The sequence below is a fragment of the Stegostoma tigrinum genome, chromosome 24, assembly GCF_030684315.1.
Source record: "Stegostoma tigrinum isolate sSteTig4 chromosome 24, sSteTig4.hap1, whole genome shotgun sequence".
NCBI classification, from domain to species: domain Eukaryota; kingdom Metazoa; phylum Chordata; class Chondrichthyes; order Orectolobiformes; family Stegostomatidae; genus Stegostoma; species Stegostoma tigrinum.
Genome location: NC_081377.1, coordinates 35037987 through 35064293, shown reverse-complemented (window position 1 = coordinate 35064293; position 26307 = coordinate 35037987). Strand labels below are relative to the sequence as shown.

General features: G+C 44.2%; 1 protein-coding gene across 1 annotated transcript in view; it reads left to right on the top strand.

The window, feature by feature from the left end:
* LOC125464825 (parkin coregulated gene protein) overlaps positions 1-26307 on the top strand; it is a 288676-nt gene that overhangs the window by 190631 nt on the left and 71738 nt on the right. Inside the window, exon 4 of the mRNA XM_048557641.2 lies at positions 12257-12428. Coding sequence (XP_048413598.1) covers positions 12257-12428 — 172 coding nt within the window. The remainder of the gene's footprint in view (positions 1-12256; positions 12429-26307) is intronic.

Sequence of the window (26307 nt, the reverse complement as noted above, 5' to 3'; positions counted from 1 at the left end):
ACAAATTAAAACAATTTCCAATATAGTTTCTTCAGAGTATTTCCAATCTAATATCTTCAGGACTGTACACTGAAGTCGTGTATGGTGCAGGTGAACCTACAGGCTGAATCGGGCAAAATGACCAGGTAGGACATTGAAAATGGACAGTTAAGAACATAGAACATAGCACAGTACAGACCCTTCGGCCCACAATGTTGTGCCAACCTATTGTCCTACTAAGATCAACCTATCCTGCATACCCTACATTTTACTATCCTCCATGTGCCTATCCAAGAGTCACTTAAAAGTCTCTAAAGTATCTGACTCCACTATCACTGCTGGCAGCACATTCCACATGCCCACCACTCTGTGTGTGAAGAACCTATCGCTGACATCTCCCCTATACCTTCCTCCAATCACCATAAAATTATGCCCCCTCATAATAGTCATTTCCGCCCTGGCAAAAACTGTGACTATCCACTCTATCTGTGCCTCTCATCATTCTGTACATCTCTATCAAATCACCACTCACCCTTCCTCACTCCAATGAAAAAAGTTCTAGCTCCCTCAACCTTTCCTCATAAGACCTGCCCTCCAGTCCAGGCAGCATCCTGGTAAATCTAATCTGCACCATTTCTAAAGCTTCCACATCTTTCCTGTAATGAAGTGACCGGAACTGAACACAATATTCCAAATGTAGTCTAACTAGAGTTTTATAGAGCTGCAGCATAACCTCATGGCTCTTAAACTCAATTCCCCTGCCAAAGAAAGCCGACACAGCATACATTTTCTTTACAACCCTATCAACTTCGGTAGCAATTTTGAGAGATCTAGGGACGTGGACCCCAAGATCCCTCTGTTCCTCCACACTGCCAAGAATCCTGCCATTAACCCTGTATTCTGCATTCAAATGTGACCTTTCAAATTGAATCACTTCACACTTTTCCGGGTTGAATTCCATCTGCCACTTCTTTGCCCAGCTCTGCATCCTGTCAATGTCCCATTGTGACCTATAACAGCCCTCCAGGCGGTCCACACCTCCACCAACCTTCATGTCATTGGCAAACTTACTAACCCACCCATCCACTTCCTTATCCGAGTCATTTATAAAGATCACAAAGAGCAGAGATCCCAGAACAGATCCCTGCGGAACACCACTGGTCACTGAGCTGCAGGCTGAATACTTTCCATCTACTATCACCCTCTGTCTTCTGTTGGACAGCCAGTTTTGTATCCAGACAGCCAAATTTCCCTGAATTCCATGCCTCCTTACTTTCTGAATGAGCCTATCATGGGGAACCCTTTCAAATGCCTTGCTAAAATCCAGATACACCTCATCTATTGCTCTACCTTCATCAATGTGTTTTGTCACATTCTCAAAGAATTCAATGAGGCTTGTGAGGCCTTCACTGGTGAATACTGATGCAAAATATTCATTAAGGGCCTCCCTCACCTCCTTTGACTCCACACACAAGTTCCCTCCACTATCCCTGATTGGCCCTACCCTCGCTCTGGCCGTCCTCTTGTTCCTCACATAAGAATAGAAAGCCTTGGGGTTTTCCTTGATCCTACATGCCAAGGTTTTCTTGTACCCCCCTTCTCGCTCTCCTAAATCCATTCTTCAGTTCCTTCCTGGCTACCTTGTAGACCTCTAGAACCCTGTCCAATCCTTGCTTCCTCAACCTTAAGTAAGCTTCCTGCTTCCTCTTGACTAGGTGTTCAACATGTCTTGTCATCCAAGATTCCTCCACCTTACCATCCTTTGCTTGCCTCAGTGGGGAAAACCTATCCAGTACCCATAGCAACCGCTCCCTAAACAACTTCCACATTTCTGTCGTGCATTTCCCTGAGAACATCTGATCCCAATTGGTGCTCTGTAGTTCTTGCCTAATAGCATTGTAATTCCCCCTCCCCAAATTAAATACTTTGCCACACTGTCTGCTCCTATCCCTCTCCATGACTGTAGTAAAGCTCAGGGAGTTGTAATCACTATTACCGAAATGCTCCTCCACCGAAAGACCTGGCACTCAGCCTGGCTCGTTGCCAAGCACCAAATCCAATATGGCCTCCCCTCTAGTCGGCCTATCTACATATTGAGTTAGGAATCCTTCCTGGATACAGCTGGCAAAATCTGGTCCATCCAAACAATCTTCCCTTAGGAGGTTCCAGCAAAGATTAGGGAAGTTGAAGTTACCCATGACAACAATTCTATTACTTCTACATCTTGATAAAATCTGTCTCCCAGTCTGTTCCTGTTGCTATTGGAGGGTCTATAGAAAACTCCCAATAAAGTGACTGCTCCTTTCCTGTTTCTGACTTCCACGCATACTGTCTCAGTGAACAAACCCTTCTCTACCACCTCCCTTTCTGCATCAATGCTACTATCCCTGATTAACAATACCACTCACCCACCTCTTTTACCTCTCTCCCTATTTCATTTGAAACATCTATACCCCAGAACATCCAACAACCATTTCTGCCCCTGTGTTATCCAAGTCTCCGTAATGGCCACAACACCGTAGTTCCAAGTACTGATTCACATTCTAAGTCCATCACCCTTATTCCTTACATTTCTTGCAATGAAGTAGACACACCTCAACCCATTACACTGACTGCAACTTTGCCCTATTAACTGCTTATCCTTCCTCATAGATTCTCTGCTTGCTGTACCTGCCTATACACCAGCTATCCCATCATCTGTCCTGGAGTTCCGGTTCCCGTCCCTCTGGCAAACTAATTTAAACCCTCCCGAAAAGCTCTAGCACACCTCCCGCCCAGGACATTTGTCCCCTTCCAGTTCAGGCACAATCCGTCCTTCCTGTACAGGTCCCACCTTCCCCAGAAAACATCCCAGTGATCCACAAACCTGAAGCCTTCCATCCTACACCAGGTCTGTAGCCACGTGTTCATCTGCGCTGTCTCTCTGTTTCTAGCCTCACTAGCCCGTTGCACCAGTAGTAATCCTGACATGACCACACTGCTCGTCCTGGCTTTCAGCTTCCATCCTAACTCTCTATATTCATTTTTCAGGTCCTCATCCCATTTCCTAGCTATGTCATTGATACCCATGTGTACCAAGACTTCTGGCTGTTCTCCCTCCTCCTTAAGAATCCTGTAGATCCAAGACATCCCTGACCCTGGCACCCTGGCAACATACCGTCCGGGAGTCTCGCTTGGTATCACAGAATCTCCTATCTGTTCCCCTCACAATTGAATCTCCTATCACTATCACCCTCCTAGTCTCCCCCCTTCCCTTCTGAGCCACAGAGCTAGGATCAGTGCCAGAGACCTGGCCGCTATGGCTTTCTCCTGGTAGGTCCTCCCCCGCCTCCCGCAAAAGTATCCAAAACGGTATACTTATTATTGAGGGGAAAGGCCACCGGGGATCCCTGCACTGTCTGCCTATTCCCTCTCCCCCTCCTGTCAGTCACCCTGTGACATTTTTCCTGTACCTTGGGTGTGACCACCTCCTTATAGCTCCTCTCTATCACCCCCTGAGCCTTCCAAATGATCCAGAGGTCATCCAACTCCAGCTCCAGTTCCTTAACATGGTTTTTGAGGAGCTGGAGTTGGGTGCACTTCTCGCAGATGAAGTCAGAAGGGACACCAGTCATGACCCTTACCTCCCACATCCTGCAAGAGGAGCATGCAACTGCACTAACTCCCATTCCTTCTAGTCTAAACTTCCAAACGAATACAGAAAAAATATCTTTACCTTACTGACCCTCCATTTTTTTTGATTAGAGGAGGAAGATGGGTGGGAGACACTACACATGTAGTGTATCAAGTTTAACCAATGCCCGAATATAATAGTTCACTTCCTGGCTCATGCTCTTACCACTCCTGCCGCTCGGATCAAGGAGGCCGCTGACTCACAAGGTAAGATTTTATATAGAAAATTTCACCTTCCCAGCTGCCCCCCGCTCGCGCCTCTCACCACTCCCGCTGCTGCAAGCAAGATGTTATTTCCAGCCGACACATAAAACTACCGATGACTACCACTGCAATCGCCAGGGGATACTCAGGGCAGGACCTTCTATTTTCATCAGGCATCTCACTATGAAAGGGGCTTTGTGGGTTTGAGGATTGCCGGGCCATTGGTGAGGTGAGAATAGGAGCTAGGGCGATGGGTGGCCGTCAGCAGCAAACATCCTGCCCGGTGTCCATTCCATTCTCATGCGTAGATTTATTTTTAATGTCATTCACTGGATGTGGGCCACTGGCCAGACCAGTATTTACTGCCACATCCCTAATTGCCCAGATGGCAGTTAAGAGTCAATAACATTGCGGTGGCCCTGGAGTCACATGTGGGCCTGGCCAGGTAAAGACAGGAGTTTCCTTCCTTAAAGGATATTAGTGAATCAGATGGCTTTTCCCAACAATTGGCAATGCTTTCGTGATCATCATTAGACTCTTAATTCCAGATCTCTGTATTGGACACAAACGCCACCATGTGCCACAGTTGGATTTGAACCCAGTTCGCCAGGACATTACCCAGAGTTCTGAATGAACAGTTCAACCATAATACCACCAGGCCATTGCTTCGTCCATAAGTTAGTAAAGATCAAGGGAGTACCTTTACCAAACCCCACTCCCCCTCAACCCCACAAGACCCATTCACTCCCCCACCCATCCAACTCATAGCTTGCCTGCAATGCTTTACCAGGCAGGTCCATGACTCCTGTTCTGACTGGAGCTGGAGGAGTTGCAGACCAAGTAGGAATAGGCTTTCAGCAGTCAGCAATGAACCATTTAAGAAACTCAGTTGGGTGGTGGGGGGGTGAACTTGGGTCCTCCCATTGACAGCCTATGGATGTGGAAAGGTACTGGGATGACACCATCCTGCCTGATTACTTTGCCCATCCCCAGGGCTAGAAGAGTCTGGCTTAGTGTATCTTTCTAGTCACATAACACCCTTGTTGTTCTACAATACAATTGCAACGTGCACTCCATTCTTTCAAAATTGGACTGACTTTTCCCCAAATCTTTGAAGGGCTCTAAATTTTGAAAATAAAAAGCCAAACACATGTTGCAAGAGGAAATGCAGAAACTGCAAAAAGTGTCAGAACTTGCAAAGGTGAAACCCTTCGAGTTTCACGCAAACAGGTTTTCAGAATTAGTGATAATGGGAACTGCAGATGCTGGAGAATCCAAGATAACAAAGTGTGGGGCTGGATGAACACAGCAGGCCAAGCAGCTTTTGTGCTCCTGAGATGCTGCTTGGCCTGTTGTGTTCATCCAGCTCCACACTTTGTCATGTTAGGTTTTCAGAATTAGATTTGATGTGGTGTTGAAATTAGTTGTGTACATTTTACATTCAAATTGCAGACCAGCACAACTCACGAATGGAGGAAAATGATGAATGAGCTTTCTCCTTTATTTAACAATTTTAACAACAATGTTATTGAAGAGATTACACAGGAAACAAAGGACTAAATGCATTCTATATAATTTGCAACTTCTCCTGGAGGAGGCTGGGTTTCGTTATGTTTGGAGATGTGCAGTAATGAGCAGTGGCTGAATTATTCATAGACTGTAGAAATTCCTAAATACCCTGTCATTGCCTCTATGGCATTGTGTTCCACATACCATTCATAACCTTGAACTCTAAGTAAGAAAAGGGAGAATGATAACTGTGCGTAGTATGAACTACAGCAGCATTTGTAAAATGATGTGCTTATCTTTGAGCTTCCTTGCATGCCATTATAAAATCATTGCTTGCTTGAGCACATTTGCATTATCAGGAGCAAGTCTTTTCTATAAGATTGGCATTTGAATTTCACTGCAATTTGCCGGTACCAGGACAGTGGAATACAATAAGAAGGAAAATATTTTATGAAATTAGAAGTACTTGAAAGATTGTACGTACTATCATTGATGCCATTAGATACCCACTGCATGCACAAGCAGAACTTTTGAAATACACACTGCTGTTCAGTGTTTCTGATGGAGAAGACAAAGCTCCTGTGTACAATATTCATAAGTACTGCTGATGACTAGGATTTGGAACCATCATTATCTTTACAACCATAATAATGCTCACACAGCCATAATATTAAAGGAGTATCACATTCAAAATGAATGTGGTCTTGAACTGAGTACTTACAATTTCACATTCCAAAAAAAGAAAACAAATAAAGCCTGCCTCTTGAGTTTCTCTTTGTGGAGACACAAGAAAAAAGTTTTTAACAAACATCTTCAAGAGTACAGTGCCTCCAAAAATGCATGTTAGTAATGTGTTTCCATAATGCTACTATTAAAGGGATTAAAAGTGCAACCTTTTGTCTCAAAACGTTGTGCCAATCCCTACAAAAAATCCCTGACATTACAACATTTTCAAAGTTTCAAATTTTTGCCACTAATTTGTCTGTATTATTCATAGGCATTTACAACACAGAGGGAGGACATTTGAGCCATTATGTCTGAGCTGGTCAACAAAGATCTGATTACACTAAGCCCACTTTCCAGCTGTTGACCCATAGCTCTGGAGGCTATTGCTACACAGTGAACTGCTGCTTCCAACTATTGCAACCATTCTTTCTGCAACGAGTTTAGTTTCACAGCATCATCTGAGTGAAAGATATTCTCCATAACTCCCCTCTTAGGCTTTTACTTCACCTTAAATCAATGCCCCTGGTTATGTATTCCTCTATTAAACAAAGAAGTACTATTCGCTCTCACAATGTCCCATCATTAGGTCCCCTGTCAACTCTCGCTGCTCGAAGGAAAATAACCCCAGCCTTTCTAATCTTTACTCAGCTCAGACCCTCCAGCTCAGGCAGCATCTGGGGAAATCTCTTGTGCACCTTGTCTACTGCAATCAAATTCTCCCTATAATGAGGAAATTCATGTCCTGTGTTGGGCATTTTGAATTGAAAGCTTTGGGGGACAAGAGGGGCAGAAGTAGCTGTGTACATTAGGCTGAAGAGCTAAGCTGGTTGATGATATTCAGCAGCGGCATGACCTTGAATGTATCCCCTCAATATTCCTATATGTGCCGCAGACAGCACAATTAAATACTAGTTTTCTGTACTAGCAAGCAGTTTTGTCTTCTGTATCTGCTTTCTCTGTGCCGGCTGATTTGTTACACTGTATAAGAGAGGGAGAGTTTCGTTCTGAGAGTTGGCTTCATCTCAGTCCAGAATCATGAATTGCTACCAGGGGCAAACCTAAGCCTCCAGACCAGCCATTGCTCGAGGGGTCCCCCACGGGCAGAAGGGTGTGAGACTTATTGTTTTTTTTCCATTCTTTTCCTTTTTTCACTTATTATTATTGCCTAATAAACATTCACATTTAAGCAAATTGCTGCTGTTGAGTCTTCCCTTAACTATATTTAACCGAATGCAAAAGAACCGCTTGGGTACATCCTGTGATGTAAGACAGGAGGTTGTGGAGATAGGATGACAGGAGATACAGAACCTGGTGTGGGATTGGAAATAGAGAGCAGAGTTTTAATTGAAATTATGTTCCTGACTGGTGGACAAGAAGGTGATCAAACAGTAATGACAGTGTCAACACAGGGAGGGACACAGATGCGCCATGTTACTAAGCTGGAAGCAAGTTGTGTTTGTGTTGGAGACAATATGAGACTAAAGGCTCAGCTCTGGTTGAACAGGTTGCTGTTGCATGAGGTAGTTAGGACATCAAAGAGTTAATTAACATCACAAGATTAGCTCTGTTTTCGGAAAGGGCTGCTCCTGAGATGCTGCTTGGCCTGCTGTGTTCATCCAGTTCTACACTTTGTTATCTCGGATTCACCAGCGTCTGCAGTTCCCATTATCTCTGCTCCTGGGATGAGTTAACCACTTCTTTGTGCATCCATCAGGATGTGTGCAATGCTTCAGTGATTGTTCCTGGTGTTAAAGACATGTCCCTGAAGTAATAATGTGTACATACAGTTGAGTAGCACCAGTTGAGCTTGATGTCTCACAAGAAACAATCATGTATTTTAGATGCAATGCAATTCTCTGTTAAATAGCATATAATAAACACACTTACTGCTCATTAAGACTGAATGAAACTTTTGTCTAAGATGTGTTGAGGGGTATCCTTTCCCCACAGGGAATCATTTGCATGAACTCATAGCAGCGAATCTACCCTGGACATCTCAGATCAGATATGATGTTATAAGATGGTGGCTGCTCTGAGCAATGGCCAGTTACGAGAGCTGCCAACACAGATGTACTACCTGACACAGTAGAGATGGAGTGGATGGAATCATGGATGAGGATGTAGAAATTTTAGGTGTCAGTTAGAAAAGACCATTCTTTTCACCAGCCTGTGTTTAGTGGGAAAGAAATGTAGCTGATCCAGAACTAAAGTTCAAGTAAATAGCTTGCCGCATCTTCACCATCCCTGCAGACCTCCCACTGACTGAGGACGAGCGGTCAGTCCTAAGCAAGAGGCTCACCTTTGTCCCCCTCCAGCCACACATCAACGAATACCAGTCACGTTTGGACATCAAGCAGTTTTTCCGCTGCCTTCGCCTCCATGCTTACTTCTTTAACGGGGAGCCTAACCCTCCCTCCACCGACCCCTTGACCCACCTCCAACACCAGTCCTCTTCCTGGACACCACCCCCAGGCCTCTTGCCTTCCCTTGACCTCTTCATCTCCAACTGCCATTGAGATATCAACCGCCTCAACCTCTCCACCCCTCTCACCCACTCCAACCTCTCCCCCGCAGAACGGGCAGCCCTCTGCTCCCTCCGCTCCAAACCCAACCGCACCATCAAACCTACAGACAAGGGTGGCGCAGTGGTAGTATGGCGCACTGACCTCTACATTGCCGAGGCCAAACGCCAACTCTCCGACACCTCCTCCTACCGCCCCCTTGATCATGACCCCACCCCCGAGCACCAAACCATCAACTCCAACACCATCCATGACCTCATCACCTCATGGGACCTCCCGCCCACAGCCTCCAACCTCATTGTTCCCCAACCCCGCACGGCCTGTTTCTATCTCCTTCCCAAAATCTACAAACCTGCCTGCCCTGGTCGACCCATTGTCTCAGCCTGCTCCTGCCCCACCGAACGCATCTCCACCCATCTGGACTCCATTTTCTCCCCTTTGGCCCAGGAACTCCCTGCCTACGTCCGTGACACCACCCATGCCCTCCACCTCCTCCAGAACTTCCAATTTCCTGGCTCCCAACACCTCATTTTCACCATGGACATCCAGTCCCTATACACCTGTATTCCTCATGCAGATGGCCTCAAGGCCCTCCGCTTCTTCCTCTCCCGCAGGCCCGACCAATCCCCCTCTACCGACACCCTCATCCGCCTAGCCGAACTCGTCTTCAGCCTCAACAACTTCTCTTTCGATTCCTCCCACTTCCTACAGACAAAGGGGGTGGCCATGGGTACCCGCATGGGCCCAAGCTATGCCTGCCTCTTTGTAGGTTACGTGGAACCATCCCTCTTCCGCACCTACACAGGCCCCAAACCCCACCTCTTCCTCCGTTACATTGATGATTGGCGCCACCTCTTGCTCCCCAGAGGAGCTCGAACAGTTCATTCACTTCACCAACACCTTCCACCTCAACCTCAAGTTCACCTGGGCCATCTCCAACACATCCCTCATCTTCCTGGACCTCTCAGTCTCCATCTCAGGTAACCAGTTAGAAACTGATGTCCATTTCAAGCCCACTGACTCCCACAGCTACCTAGAATACACCTCCTCCCACTCATGCTCCTGCAAAAATTCCATCCCCTATTCCCAATTCCTCCGCCTCCGCCGCATCTGCTCCCAGGATGAGGCATTCCACTCCCGCACCTCCCAGATGTCCACGTTCTTCCAGGACCGCAACTTTCCCCCCACAGTTGTCGAGAACGCCCTTGACCGCGTCTCCCGCATTTCCCGCAACACATCCCTCACACCCAGCCCCAACCACAACCGCCCCCAGAGGATCCCCCTCGTTCTCACATACCACCAACTTCCGGATACAACACATCATCCTCTGACACTTCCGTCATCTACAATCCGACCCCACCACCCAAGACATTTTTCCATCCCCACTTTTGTCTGCCTTCCACAGAGACCACTCTCTCTGTGACTCCCTTGTCCGCTCCACTCTCCCCTCCAACCCCACCACACCCGGCACCTTCCCCTGCAACCGCAGGAAGTGCTACACTTGCCCCCACACCTCCTCCCTCACCCCTATCCCAGGCCCCAAGATGACCTTCCATATCAAACAGATGTTCACCTGCACATCTGCCAATGTGGTATATTGTATCAATTGCACCTGGTGTGGCTTCCTCTACATTGGGGAAACCAAGCCGAGGCTTGGGGACCACTTTGCAGAACACCTCTGCTCGGTTCGCAATAAACAACTGCACCTCCCAGTCGCGAACCATTTTAACTCCCCCTCCCATTCCTCAGACAACATGTACATCATGGGCCTCCTGCAGTGCCACAATAATGCCACCCGAAGGTTGCAGGAACAGCAACTCATATTCCGCTTGGGAACCCTGCAGCCCAATGGTATCAATGTGGACTTCACAAGCTTCAAAATCTCCCCTCCCACCACTGTATCCCAAAACCAGCCCAGCCTGTCTCTGCTTCCCTAACCTGTTCTTCCTCTCACCCATCCCTTCCGCCCACCTCAAGCCGCACCTCCATTTCCTACCTACCACCTCATCCCGCCTCCTTGACCTGTCCGTCTTCCCTGGACTGACTTATCCCCTCCCTACCTCCTCACCTATACTCTCCTCTCCACCTATCTTCTTTTCTCTCCATCTTCGGTCCACCTCCCCCTCCCTCCCTATTTATTTCAGAACCCTCTCCCCATCCCCCTCTCTGATGAAGGTCTAGGCCCGAAACGTCAGTTTTTGTGCTCCTGACATGCTGCTGGGCCTGCTGTGATCATCCAGCTCCACACTTTGTTATCAGAGGCAGTGTAGATTGGGAGATATGGTGAAAAGATAGGATTTCATGCTCCTACATATGAAACTTGACCCTTGACAAGGGCCAGCAGTTCAATCAGGGAGAAGTCAATATGGGTCCTTTAATGACCTGGAGTATAATGTTATGAGGTGGAAAGGCAACATGAGAATTGTTCTGGCAATAATTAATCGTTGCTAGAGATGCAGTGACTGTAAACTGAACAACAGGGAAGGAGCATTGGAAGAGTATGGTGTGGCTGACTGTATTACCAGCTGTAGATAGATTGACATGGATGAAGAGGAATATGGGGCCATGTTTATGGTGATATAGCATGTCCTTTATGAGCAGGATTAGGGCTGTTTCAGTCTGTGATCAATTAGGAAGATTGAAGTAAGGAGCCATGAGAAACCTTGAATCTGGGAGGTGTTAACAGTTCAAGGATTTTCAAGTACTAAGGCAAATTGGAACAGTACAGAGGATGGGTATAGATTGTCACTTTGGGTATTCTTATATTTCAAAAATGTACTTTTTTTCATAAATATATCTTTATACACGTACATAAAGCAGTTCAGTTCTCTATAGTAGGATATGTAGAAACAAACAAAGATTACAGTTTGCCTTTAGCCAGAAAACAAACCAAAGGCATTTCTACTTAATTGTATAAAATTATATTTACATACATCTGAGGCATTGGAAGAGTCTGATAACTAAATGGATTAACTTCGGTAGAAAGACCTTAGACAGGGGCCAGATGCCGTCTCTCCTTTGATCTACTTATCTCTAAGGTTGTTTAAACCTGTGTGGAAAGAGCTCTCCTTTATATCAGTGCCACAGCCAACTTGGGTTTTGAATGCTGTGGTTGAAATGACTACAGAATCAGTGGTAGCTTTCAGAAGGGAATTAGATACTGGTTAATGTAGAAAGCAATAATGTACCATGGGAAAAGAGCGAGGGAAGAGGAGGTGAAATGAGGCTCACTGGTCTCCCTCATCTTGTAAATTTCAAAATGGACAGTACATTCATCTCAAAGTATTACTGTTCTTTTAATTTGCATTACCCTCTGATTTGCTTTTTGAAAATGCTGTCACGGATGGGCTGAAAAGCCTCCTTCTGTACTGTTCTATTCCATTATACTTTTATAGATCTAACTTCCTTTTGAACGTTACCATGACATTTTCTTTTTAAATGCTTTTCAGGCAGTGCAGTCCAGAGTTTAACAACCCACCATGTAACAAACGCTAACTTTTCCTCTCCCCCGGATCTTTGACACTTACTCTCTGGTTACTGACCCTCTTGTCAGTGTGAACAGTTTCTCCTTATTTACTCTATTAAAAACCTTTATAATTCTGACCACGTGCTACTGACAGATTAATTACTGGTCTCTTCTGCAGGTGGAAATTGAGAAATTGGATTACCATCACTATCTGCCTCTTTTCTTTGATGGCCTTTGTGAGACAACTCACCCATATGAGCTTTTTGCCAGACAAGGAGTCCACGATCTGTTGGAGCATGGCACATCAAAAGTCCTTCCTGTCATCCCTCAACTTATCATCCCCATAAAAAGTAAGAAACTGAACTGTTTTTGATCATTTGGGAATGGGGATTTGTTTGAAAGATACAAGGGATTGGCCTCAAGAAACAAGAATGCATGTTTATCAAATGCCTTTAACACAATAAAATGTCCCAAGATGCTTCACAGGGGCATCATAAAACTAAGTCTGATGCCAAGCTGCATGAGGAGATAATGGGTCAGATGACCAGAAGCCTAGGTAGCTATTAAATAATGTGTTAAGGGAAGAAAACAAAGGACAGAAGCGATGGTGTGCAGTGAGCACATTCCAGAGTTCAGGCATGGCTAGCAACAGGATGTGAACCAGATATGAAATGCTAGAATGGACAATATAATATTATAGAGCATTGTATATAATCAACAGAAGCTGAAGGCTCTCCTTACTCTGTACACACATACAGAGACGAAAAAGTAATACGTGCTCAATTTCAGTTTATTAACAACACCCCACAAGCCACTTGACATTCCACAGAAAATTTCCTGTCTAAATTAGCTTGCAGCTAGATTTATGACAATTTAGTGGTGCAAACTAGGGAGTTGAGAATCGAAAGAGCCTAAATGGAAATAGCAAAACCAATGTATACTAGAACATTTATAGCTTGTTGACTGACATCATGGGCTTTTACTGTTGTCACATTATGATTGGGTGGCTGGATACTAATACACTGTAGCAGTAACTGAGTCACATATAGTAATTGACTCATTCTCAACTGGAGTTCAGCTCAATAAACTGAGACGTCTGATAGCAGCCACTGTAATATGCTTATGTAAGCTCCTTATTTACGCAATGAGCGTTGTAGATTATTGTACTTGGTATGAATCTTAACGTTTTTATGCTGCCTATTCCCTGCTTCCGAAGATTTTCTCTTGTGAGTGTTAGTGAATAGGCAATTTTGTGGTCTGCTGGTAACCAAATCATGCCATGAAATTAGCAGTAAAACTTTTGAAACACAGTAGTAGCTCCGCCTTGTTTAGCATTAATTATATTAACACAGATGGGCCAAACCTTGAAAATATGTTTGAGCTTATGAATATCTATTTAAGAGAGAAATGATTCTGCCAATGCTCTATTGGTTGAAGTCACCCTGGGAGACAGATGTAGCTGCCCTGTTGTGAGTCTGTTTCAGTGACATTGTGGTCTTCGACATAGAAGTCTCTGAACAGCAGGTTTGAAACACAAAGAACACTATGATGAGGGACTGTGCAAAGTCCAGCAAGTATGCTGATATCTTACTCGTTATAACACTTAAGATTCAGGAACGAATCACCTACAACTATTTCCATTTAAAACTTGCATAACTCTAGAGCAAGTTATCAACTCTTTCCTTAAATGCATGTTGCTGGAGATGAAAGCATTGTGCATGCAACTTAAAAGGCAAATGTACAAACCAAATCACTGCTCTGATAGCACTTCAGCATTTTTCCAACATTCAAAAATGATCAGCAAGAATTTAATTAAAGTAGCTTCCAATTTGAAGGAGTGATTTCTTTTTCAGAACTATTTCTTGATCAGTAGGAATATGCACTTACTTGCTTCCATTGAAAATCATAATGACTGTTAGGTTATATGGGCAGAGATCCATGTCTCCAGCTCCCAGTGGCTAAGGCTATTCATCATTTCCCAGGGTCAGATGCTATTAAGTGTGACAAGTTCACATGGAGCACTGGTCACTACTGCATCGTCAGAGAAATGAAGACTAGTTACAGGGGGCAGGGCACCTTGCTGATCAGACAGCTGCACAGCATTTACCCTTCTGCAGTACACATGTAGAATGCAATCTGTGAAGCGAGATTTTGTTTCAAATTTCACAAATGATTCGTATTTTTTCCTCGGCTGTAAAGCCACAATTGGTGGAAATGAAGAGTGCCTCTTCCTGTAAATGGGTGACCATGCCTCAAAAACAAGACCAAAGCAATGACCCTTGACTCCGTTATCTACATTTGTCAGGAAAAAAATCTATTTGTCTGCAACAGCTGCTAGGATATTCCTGAATAGCAATTTACAATAAATTGTGCAAATGTGGCAGTGAAGTGATCTGGCATCCCTATGTCATATACAATAGCAAATATGCCACATCATTATTGAAGTGAGTTAATGGCAGGTTTTAGGGGGTACATAACAGGTCTTTTGTAAAATAAAAAACTCATGGAATAATGAGTGCCATGACTCAAACCTACGCAACACTCTGAATTCTGCTCTGTACAATTGAAAATTGGTAATTAAAATAACTTTGATTGTAATATGCTAAAATCACTACTTTTGCTACCCTGCCTCAGTTAAAATTGAAAACCTTCATATCATGGGCTTTCAGATTCATGTGATTATGTTCACACTTAAAACCTGGTCAGTAATTGCCTTCTGGAAATCTCTGGCAGTGAATATCATGAAGAACAGTGCAAGGAACTGGCCAGCAAACAATTTGCAACATCTTCAATATAGTAAAAAAACAAGTCATTTTCTATTCTTCTGTACTGAGGTTTAAGGAGACCCAATCAAACTTTTAACAAGCTATTAAATTTGAGTGTTTGTCTGCCTACACAAAATAAGGTGGGTGGGGGGTGTTTTGATAAATTATATACTTTGTTGATTGGGTTTAAAAGAAAGACATTTCAACAATGCAAAAGCCTTAATTTCTCTTTGCTCGATGAACAATGCTGGGCCTCAGTGAGGGTGAACACACTGGGGAATAATTAACACTCTCAATACACTGGCGACCAGCACTTTGCACCCAGCCAACTGGAGAATTTTCCAACACACTTTCTCCTAACATAAAACATAGAACAGTACAGCACAGGAACAGGCCCTTCAGGTCACAATGTTGTGTCAAACATGACGCCAAATTAAGACAATCCTTTCTGCCTGCCCTTGGTCCATATCCCTCCACTCCTTGCATATTCGTATGCTTAACTAAAAGCCTCTTAAATGCCCCTATTGTATCTTCCTCTGCCACTACCCCTGACTGGAAGCTTATTGCAGGCACCTACCACACTGGATATAAAAAACTTACCCCTCACATCTGCTTTGAACTTTCCCCCTCTTACCTTCAACGCATGCCCTCTAGTATTAGACATTTTAACTCTGGGAAAAAGAGTGAATGGAGAAGAGGTTTTTAGGAGTCAGTAGGTATGCCATGCACTGCAATATAAGCAGTCTTTGACCTGCTGTGGTAGACTTGGCACATGAGGTTCTGGTCAATGGTGTTTCCAGCTGCCCTCCGAAAATGCTGTTGATAAGAATTCATTGGTTATCATCTCGTGCTGGAGTTCAATTGTTCCCTGACACTCTGGGTGTGTGAATTTTACTCATCGTTTATCAGCCCTTACCTGGATGGGGGCACTGACTATCTCATTATCTGAGAAAAAGCATATTGATCAACAATGCAGCCTCAAGTCTAACCTTATAATGGAGCGAAGGGCAGTAACATTGTTTAAGAGCAGCTGAAGATAGTTGAAGCATAGGCATTACCCTGCAATGATTTCCTGCAGCACCATCTTCTTCTATATGAGGGGAAGATTACATGTTAATTGCTGAATGGAAAATTAGGGCACATTTTCTTCTCCATTCCAAGATTCCCATTTCAATACTTTTTTAAAAAGCTCTCCTTGCTTCCAACCATATCATTGTTTAGCGGTCGAAGTATAGAGGCTGGAAAAGTCCTCTGTAATAAAAGCAAAATGCTGCCGATGCTGGAAGTCTGAAACAAACATAGAGAACACTGGAGAAACTCAGCAGGTCTGGGAACATCTGTGCAGTATGATTCAAAGTTTCAAAGAAGAGTCATACCGGACTTGAAACATTAAATCCTTTATAATGATGTTTCCGGATTAGGAGGAAGAAATTTAATTCTTCACAATGGAAGAAAACTAGCCAAGGCTCGGCTTTACTTAATATGAGTAAATCTGTTCTTCGTCTAGGATCTTTCTTTACTGACCCAAGCAGTACTTTCTAGGAATGTCATTGGAGATCTGCTCCATTTAAGGAAGGCTAACACGAAGCTCTGCTATCTTAATCTAAAGTCCACTTCTGCTTTAGGCTATTTGATCGGAATTTCTTTTTAAATTAATTTATGGCATGTGGGCTTTACTGGCTTGCCCAACATTCAATGCCCTAATCGCCCTTGGATGTTGTTCAGTTTGGAGGGGAACTTGCAGGTAGTGGTGCTTTCATGTATCTGTTTCCCTTGCCCTTTTAGTTGGTAAAGGTTATTGGTTTGGAGGGTGCTGTCTCACACGACTGACACTTTGCACCGTGGTGGTAAAGGGGAGAGAACATTGAAGGCATTAAATGCAGTATAAAACAAGTAGACTGCTCTGCCCTGGATGGTGGCATGCTTCTCGACTGTTGTTAGATCTGCACTCATTCAGGTAAATATGGAATATCCCATCATATTCATGACATTCGCGTTGTAGGTGGTGAGCAAGCTTTGTGAATTCAGAAAGTGACTTATTTGCTGCAGCATTCCAAGTCATTTACCTGCTCCTATAGCCACTGTGTTTATTTGGCTGGTCCAGTTCAACTTCTGGGCAACGGAGCCCCACAGGATGTTGATGGTGCTGGATTCAGCAACAGTAATGTTGTTGAATATTCCTCTCTTGTTGGACATGGTCATTTCTTGACAATAATTATTTGCCACTTATCAACCCAATTTTTTAAATCATTTGTAGGATATGGGCATTACTGGCCATCCAGCATTTCTTGCCCATCCCTAATTGCCCTTGAGAAGGTGGTGGTGAGCTGCCTCCTTGAACATGTAATGCATCTACTGTTAGTTGACCCACAATACCACTAGGGAGTGAATTCCAGGATTTTGATCCACTGACAGTGAAGGAACGGTGATATATTTCCAAGTCAGGATGGTGAGTGGCTTAGAGGGGAACTTGAAGGTGGTGGTGTTCCCATATGTCTGCTGCCCTTGTTCTTCCAGGTGGAAGTTTGGAAGGTGCTATCTGAGGATCGTTGGTGAATTTCTGCGGTTTTTCTTGTAGATAGTACACACTGTTGCTACTGAGCGTTGATGGTGGAGGGAGTGGATGCTTGTGGACGTCATGCAAATTAAGTGGGCTGCCTCTTTTTGGATGGTGTCAAGCTTCTTGAGCGTTGTTAGAGCTGCACCCATCCAGACAAGTGGGGAATATTCCATCACACTCCTGGCTTGTGCATTGTAAATGGTGGGCAGGCTTTGGGGAGTCAGGAGGTGAGTTACTTGTTGCTGTATTCCTAACCTCTGACCTGCTCTTGTGGCCACTGTGTTTATATGGCAAGTCCAATTGAGTTTCTAGTCAATGATAACCCCAAGAATGTAGATAGTGGGGGATTCGGTCATGGTAAAGCTATTGAATGTCAAGGGATGGTGGTGAGATTATCTTTCGTTGGAGATGGCCAGAGCCTGGCATTTGTATGGTGCGACTGTTACTTGTCACTTGTCAGCCCAAACCTGGATATTGTCCAGGTCTTGTTGCATTTGAACATGAACTGCTTCAGTATCTGAGGAGTCGCAAATGGTGCTGAACATTGTACAAACATCCTCACTTCTGACCTGACGACGGATGGAAGGTTATTGATGAAGCAGCTGAAGATGGTTGGGTTCAGGCAACTACCCTGAGGAACTCCTGCAGAGATGCCCTGAAGCTCTAACAATGCGTCAGGTATGACTCCAACCAGTGGAGAGTTTGGCCCCCGAAACCATTGATTCCAGTTTTGGTAGAGCTCTTTGAAGCCACACTCAGTTATTTGCAGCCTTGATAACAAGGGCTGTCACTCACCTCACCTGTCAGAATGCCATCTGCTTTTGGACACAGGCCACTTCAGTATTTGAGGAGTCATGAATAGTGCTGAACATCATGCAGTCATCAGTGAAATCATGACCTCACATCATATGATGGAGGAAAGATCTTTGATGAAAGAGGTGAAGATGTTCAGGCATTGAATGCTCCCCTGAGGAACCTCTGCAGACATGTCCCAGAGCTGAGATATCTGACCTCCAACAACCACAACTACGCTGTTCTTGCTCGCTCTTCCTTCCTGCGTGGCATTTCTCATCTCCCTGTAGCCTTGGTAACTGTTGACAAATACTTTAAAATTCTCTTTGAACTTGCTCTCAATTGGAGTCACTTATTTTAAAGTGGATACATCGCTTTAAATTTGATCTACTGGTCAGAATCCCTGCCTGTTTCATTAGGCTAGTTGTTGATGCAAGGCTAAAGATTTTCTCTTTGAAACTATTGCCGTGTACCCAAACCACCTGATCATGCAAGATTGCTGTCAAATATTGCAATTTTGACTGATTACAGCCAAATCATTTTAATTTGGCTTCCCTTTGCATTGAGTGCCAGCACATATGGCACAGGTATTTGACGGAATTACAAATTCAGGTCTAAAACATGCTGCCACACTTGTTTGTGTTTTATGATAATCAATGATTTTTTTTAAGGCATCCTGCTTTTGTGGCAAAAAACTTGCAATTTCCACTTCAATGATGGTTTTAAGTTATCTGATTGGATAGTGTCCCCAAAATCTAACTGCAGCTGGACCAATCATCATTTGGTAAAATTATGAAAGGAGGAAGCTTACCGTTCAAAACTATCAGTACATCTGAAAATTTAAAAAAACTTAGCCCCTCCAACAAAAGGGTTGAACAATGGAGAAATCATGTTGCTGTGTCCTGTTTGTTCAGCCATGGAACAGTCCACTCCTCATCCTGCACCGTTTCCTGCAGAAAATCAGGAAGGAGATTCCAGAGTGTTTCCAAAAATAATGAACAAAGAAACCTGTGATGTCATGAGGAAGCATTTTTTATAACACATCTGGATATTTTGACTTGGAATGCGTTGCCAGAAAGCATATGCAATCGTGACTATCAAAGTAAAATTGAAGGAAAACAGATGTGAGGGGAAAGAGCAAAGGACTGAGCTTAATTGGGCAGCTCCACATAAGAGTCAGAATTGACATGATGGGCCGAATGGCTGCTTTCTGTGCTGTTTGATTCTATGATTTTGGCTCAAAAAGTGAGGTTGCCCAATCAGTAGGAGCCACAAAATGGTGTGTAAAAATATAAAGTGCCAAACAAGTAAGTTCATTGGTGCAGTTTGGACTGGAACTTTACTCAATATCGATATAAGAGGCTACAAAGGATTTGTACTGAGTTTTTATAACTTTATTGGAATAAATTTCATTAAATCTCTATCACACACCATTCAATCCTTCCCATGCCATCCCCCTCATACCATACCTAGCTCTTCCATTTATCCCTCTGAAATCACTCCATCCCATTCCCCGTTCCACCCCATCTGCCATGCTCCCATGCCAACATTCCCTCTATATATTGTCTCTCCCATGTTGACAGTCCCGTGGTTCCCTCTCCCACATTTCTATTCTGAACCACCCCTCCCATGTCCCTTTGTCCTTTGCCACTCCATCCCAGTCTCCTCTTGCTGTCCTCACAGTTCCTATGTGACCATCCTTATGCCAATGCCCTCTTCCATGCTCCAACCAAAGCCCAATTGCTAAAATATCTCATGCTGTCACCGGATCCTCCCTGCCATGCTCTCCTGCCAGCACCTTCCTCCCCATCCCCCAGCTCCACCAAATAAATCTCCTCCTCCCTAATGAGTTGAGGCAAAGAAACTTTGTTGTGGGTCCCCATTATCTTCCACTGTCCCTTTTTCCGACTAACATCCCCAACGATGGCAGCACCATCAACGGTTGAGCATTATGTGTGTGTCAAGTGCTGCAGTTCTTCATACATCCTGACAGACAAGGGCTGAGTTTTGTTATTACTGACATTTTGGCGTGCATTTCTTTTCATTTCTAGAGGGGGTTCCTTTGCTTTCTGTCATTTCCAGGATTTCCCTTTCCAGCTGGCACCGAACCTTATGCAGAATAGGATTTCTTTTTGATCAGCACAGCATCTGAAATGATCAGAAATCCAACAATGAGTTTAAATTTTGTGAAATGAGTTGCAGGGAAATCGACATTTATAGATCTTCTGTCTGTTCAAAAGGGGTGAGAATGTGCCTTCAGTACCTGGCAAATGCCTGAGCTTTAATTAACCCCAGTGAGTTTCAGCACCATTTAACTGAGCCAAACTTTAGCAACTGATGTATCCTACAGGAGTGAAGCTGCATGGTTTACTCATACAGGATACATTCCACTGTTAGGAACATAAAAGTAGGAGTTTGGCATTCAGCCTATTGAACCTACTCAATTAGATTAAAGCTGATTGCACCTCAACACCACTTGCCTGCACAATCCCCATATAATGTCATCTTTCTCCAGTGACATATCAATCTCTGTCTTGAGCCTGATTGATAACTGAGCTCCCAGTCTTCTGAGGCAGAGAATTCCAAAGTCTCACCAGCCTCTGAGTGAAGAAATCCACTATTGTTTCTATTTCAAATGGCCTTGCATTATCCCGAGATCATATTCCCTGAACTTGGAGTCACGGCATGGGGAAATTTACACCAATTCTATCGTTTCATGTAAATTAATGTCACTTTCATTGAGATCACCTCCCATTCTTCAAACCCGTGCCCCTGGAACAAGATGCTGGGGTTCTGGATTACTCATGGACCTGGTTCATAATATCCTTGAGGGAAGGAAATCTGGCACCCTTCCTTGGTCTGGACTACATCTGAGTCCAGACCCAAAGCAATCTGGTTGGTACTTAATCGCCTCTGAAATATGTTTCTCAGTTCAAGGGCAAGAGGACATGGGAAACAAACGTTGGCCTTGCAGCAACACACATGTTCCAAAGAAGAATAATGAAGAAAATCCACCATGCTGCATACGTTTTTGGAAAAGCTCAGTGGGTCTGGCAGCATCTGTGAAGAAAAATCATCAGAGTTAACATTTCACATCCGATGACCCCTCCTCAGAACAGTCACTAGACCTGAAACATTATATCTGAATTTTTTTCTTCACAAATGCTGCCAGACCCACTGAGCTTTTCGAGCAACTTCTGTTTTTGTTCCTAATTTACAGCACCCATGGTTCTTTCGGTTTTTATTAAAGAAAATCCACCAGCTGGAAACATAAGCAGACCTTCTAAAGATAGACTTCTGAAACACAGCCGACAGTGGTTTGAATTCATGGCCAAGATGGTTACCTAGTTTGCAGCATTGTACACTCTGCATTCCAATCACATTAAGGGGGGAGGGTTTGGGTGGCAGTCTGTTAAAACCCATCTAAGAAAAGGACCTTAAAGGATGCAAGTGAATCGTATGTCCTATTCCATATGTACAACATTCAGATAGTTTAACTGCATGGTGACAAACTATTAAACCTAATCAGTTGAACACTGCAACCCAGACCTGACTAAATCAAGGTATGATTAAAGTACATGGTCATTTTGGATGGCTGGTATATTAAAGAGTATGTTTTATGCTAATAAAGTGTGAAGCTGGATGAACACAGCAGGCCAAGGTTTTGGGATGCAGGAACAGCAACTCATATTCCGCTTGGGAACCCTGCAGCCCAATGGTATCAATGTGGACTTCACCAGCTTCAAAATCTCCCCTTCCCCCACCGCATCCCAAAACCAGCCCAGTTCATCCCCTTCCCCCCACTGCATCACACAACCAGCCCAGCTCTTCCCCTCCCCCCACTGCATCCCAAAACCAGCCCAGCCTGTCCCTGCCTCCCTAACCTGTTCTTCCTCTCACCCATCCCTTCCTCCCACCCCAAGCCGCACCTCCATTTCCTACCTACTAACCTCATCCCACTTCCTTGACCTGTCCATCTTCCCTGGACTGGCCTATCCCATCCCTACCTCTCCACCTATACTCTCCTCTCCACCTATCTTCTTTTCTCTCCATCTTCGGTCCGCCTCCCCCTCTCTCTCTATTTATTCCAAAACCCTCATCCCATCCCCCTCTCTGATGAAGGGTCTAGGCCCGAAATGTCAGCTTTTGTGCTCTTGAGATGCTGCTTGTCCTGCTGTGTTCATCCAGCTTCACACTTTATTACCTTGGATTCTTCAGTATCTGCAGTTCCCATTATCTCCGAGTATGTTTTATGCGCATGTTTTCCTCAGCAGAACTGAGAAGCAAAGACAGAGTCTTGCTCCTGCTTTCTCTCTCCACCCAACTTCTACTGAATCCTATTTTCTATTGTTTCACTCTCTCCCTCTCTCTCTCTCTCTCTCTCTCTGTCTATGTCTCTCTTCATGAGTGGCAGAGGTTTTAATGAAAGAACTTGGCTCAGCTATCTATTGAGAAGAACAGGCAAATATTCCAATAGCTTTTTCAAATGGTCTCAATTTTAAATTTGTGTGTGTGTGTGTGTGCGCATGCATGCATGTATCTGTGTGTGTGTGTGTGTGTGTGTGTGTGTGTGTGTTTGTGTTGGTGTGTGTATACATGTATGTGTGTGCAGGCATATGGGTGCGTAAGCACGTGTGTGTGTGTAAATGTGTATGCGTGCATGTGTGTGTGCGCCTGTGTATGTGTGTGTGTGTGTGTGTGTGTGTATGCACGTGTGTGAGTGTGTATATGTGTATGCGCGCCTGTGTGTGAGTGAGTGAGTGAGACATAATTTGGGTATGCGTGGGACCATAAGAAATAGGAACTGAAGTCGGCCATTCGGGCCTCTATTGCCTGCTCCTCCATACAATAGGATCATGGCTGATCTGACATTCCACACATCCACTCTCCTTTATTGTGGCTCCATACTGATACAAAGTACTTTTCCAGCCAATGAAATGCTTCTTTAATTATACCTTTTCATTGTCATCAATATTGATTTTTCCTGTTATCAAGCATCAAATGTGAAAGCTCCTTCGTCAGTTCCCAATCCCTATCTTACCCAATTGCTGAGCCAGGCTGGGCAGTCAGTGATCAGCAGCACTCTGCTGTGTACTGTCCCAGTTCTGGTACTATAGTGATTGGAGCCAGGTTGACCTACCAGGTGCCAGGCTGACGACAAGGTCGTTGATTGGGATTGTTAAACTGGACCAATCAGGAAAGCCCTGGCTGACCAACATAACCAGGAGATTAAAATCTCCTCAGTTCAGGCGACTGACTGACTCTTTACAGACAACAAACAAAACAAATGTCATCTACAAAATACCTTGCAAGAACTGTGACAAACACTACATTGGACAAACTGGCAGAAAGCTAGCCACCAGGATACATGAACATCAACTAGCCACAAAAAGACATGACCCACTATCACTCGTATCCTTACATAGAGATGAGGAAGGACACCACATCCATCCTAGGACAAGCCAAACAGAGACATGCACGAGAATTCCTAGAAGCATGGCATTCCAACCGGAACTCCATCAACAAACACATTAATTTGGAGCCAATCTACCATCCCCTGAGAAAAAGAACAGGAAATGACATCACCGACACAGGAAATGACATCACCAACCCAAGGAAACCTAACCAGATAAATAGAAAGCGGGACATAACACCAGCGCTTCGTCAGAGGCTCACTGATGATGTTACCTAGAATGGTGACAAAACGTCTGAAAACTAACCTTCCAGCTCAGTGAGCAAACTCACATCCAGAACCTCAACCTGAGCTACAAATCTTCTCAAAGCTCGATTTGGTGATTGTTTCTCTTGCTGCCTCCTGCGCTCAGACACTAGAAAACCATCCCCGTAATCTGTTGCACACAGTTAAACGCATTTTCCTAATCTCAAACGCTCATGATTTGAGACAATTAATTATTAACTTTTTTTAAAAAGAAAGTTTGCAGTGTGGAACTTTACACCTGTTTCAGATAAATCCTATCTTTACAGAAACATGGCAATAGATGTATTCCTGCCAGATGTAAGAGACAGCAATACAATCATAAGTATTTCATTGTATCTGACTCTTTAACTGAGGTTGTCAGGCACCAGGGATAATCAATGTCAGTCTTGGAGCACAACACAGGGTTGTTTTGATCAGTGGAAGAAATCTGATCTGAGTAGAAGTGAAGGAAACCTTGGGCACTGTACTGCTGCATATCTGAAATGATGAGCAAGAAATCCTCCTGCGCTTTATGGTATTCCACAGGTTGGCCAGTCAGCAAAGGAGCAAATAATTGTGTAAATGTATTTGGATCATTAAATCTTTACAGCAGGAAGACCAAAAACAAAATCACCCCACCTACCAGAATGTCCCGGGGGTGACAAACATATTAGCAGTAACCAAAGCCGAGATTTCAAAAGCTCTCGAGTATCATTACTAACATATAAGCTGACTCAGCAAGAAGTTGGACTGTGGAAGGCTTCATAGCTCGGTCCAATCTCACTCTCCTCTGGGACCTGCACACATCCATCTTGGAACAGAATTCACTGATCATCAATCAGAAACAAGAATGTTGATTCCCCTCCCCATCAATATGCCTGAGATCATCCAACTCAAATACAGACTAGAAATCAAACCTCAGCTGGCCTGTAAGACACTTAGAACATAGAACATAGAACATTACAGCACAGTACAGGCCCTTCGGCTCTGAATGTTGTGTCGACCTGTCATACCGATCTTAAGCCCATCTAACCTACACTATTCCATGTACGTCCATATGCTTGTCCAATGATGACTTAAATGTACTTAAAGTTGGCAAATCTACTTCCATTGCAGGTAAGCGTTCCATTCCCTTACTACTCTCTGAGTAAAGAAACTACCTCTGACATCTGTCCTATATCTTTCACCCATCAATTTAAAGCTATGCCCCCTCGTGCTTGCCGTCACCATCCTAGGAAAAAGGCTCTCCCTATTCACCCTATCTAACCCTCTGATTATTTTATATGTATCAATTAAGTCACCTCTCAACCTTCTTCTCTCTAACGAAAACAGCCTCAAGTCCCTCAGCCTTTCCTCGTAAGACCTTCCCTCCATACCAGGAAACATCCTAGTAAAGGTGATAATGGGAACTGCAGATGCTGGAGAATCCAAGATAATGAAATGTGAGGCTGGATGAACACAGCAGGCCCAGCAGCATCTCAGGAGCACAAAAGCTGACGTTTTGGGCCTAGACCCTTCATCAGAAAGCCTCTGATGAAGGGTCTAGGCCCGAAACGTCAGCTTTTGTGCTCCTGAGATGCTGCTGGGCCTGCTGTGTTCATCCAGCCTCACATTTCAACATCCTAGTAAATCTCCTCTGCACCCTTTCCAAAGCTTCCACATCCTTCTTATAATGCGGTGGCCAGAACTATACGCAATACTCCAAGTGTGGCCGCACCAGAGTTTTGTACAGCTGCAGCATAACCTCATGGTTCCAGAACTCGATCCCTCTATTAATAAAAGCTAAAACACTGTATGCCTTATGAACAGCCCTGTCAACCTGGGTGGCAACTTTCAAAGATCTGTGTACATGGACACCGAGATCTGTCTACCCATCTATAACTATAGCTATGACTTTAGCCATTTAACCTGTTTGAATGTCCAACATTAATACACTTCCAAAACAAGATAGAAATCACTTGAACAGATTGGGTGGGAATCCATACCTCTGAGCTTTATTGTTGTATTAATGAGCTTGTAAAATCAACTTTCTTTTTTGTCTGGATGCTTTTGTGATTGGCTTCCCACTTTATTTAGGCGTTCTTTTATTCATTCAGGGCATGTGTCAATAGCTCGGTCAGCCTTTATTAACTGCCCTTGAGAAGGAGAGGTGATGGCCGAGTGGTGTTTTTGCTAGATTGTTAATCCAGAGACCCAGATAACATTCTGGGGATCCTGGTTTGAATCCTGCCATGGCAGATAGTGGAATTTTAATTCAATAAAATATCTGGAATTAACAATCTAATGATGAACATGACATTCTTAATTGTTGGAAAAAACTATCTGGTTTGCTGATTCCCTTTGGGGAGGGAAACGACAATCCTTACCTGGACTCCAGACCCACAGCAACGTGGTTGACTCTCAGATGCCCTCTG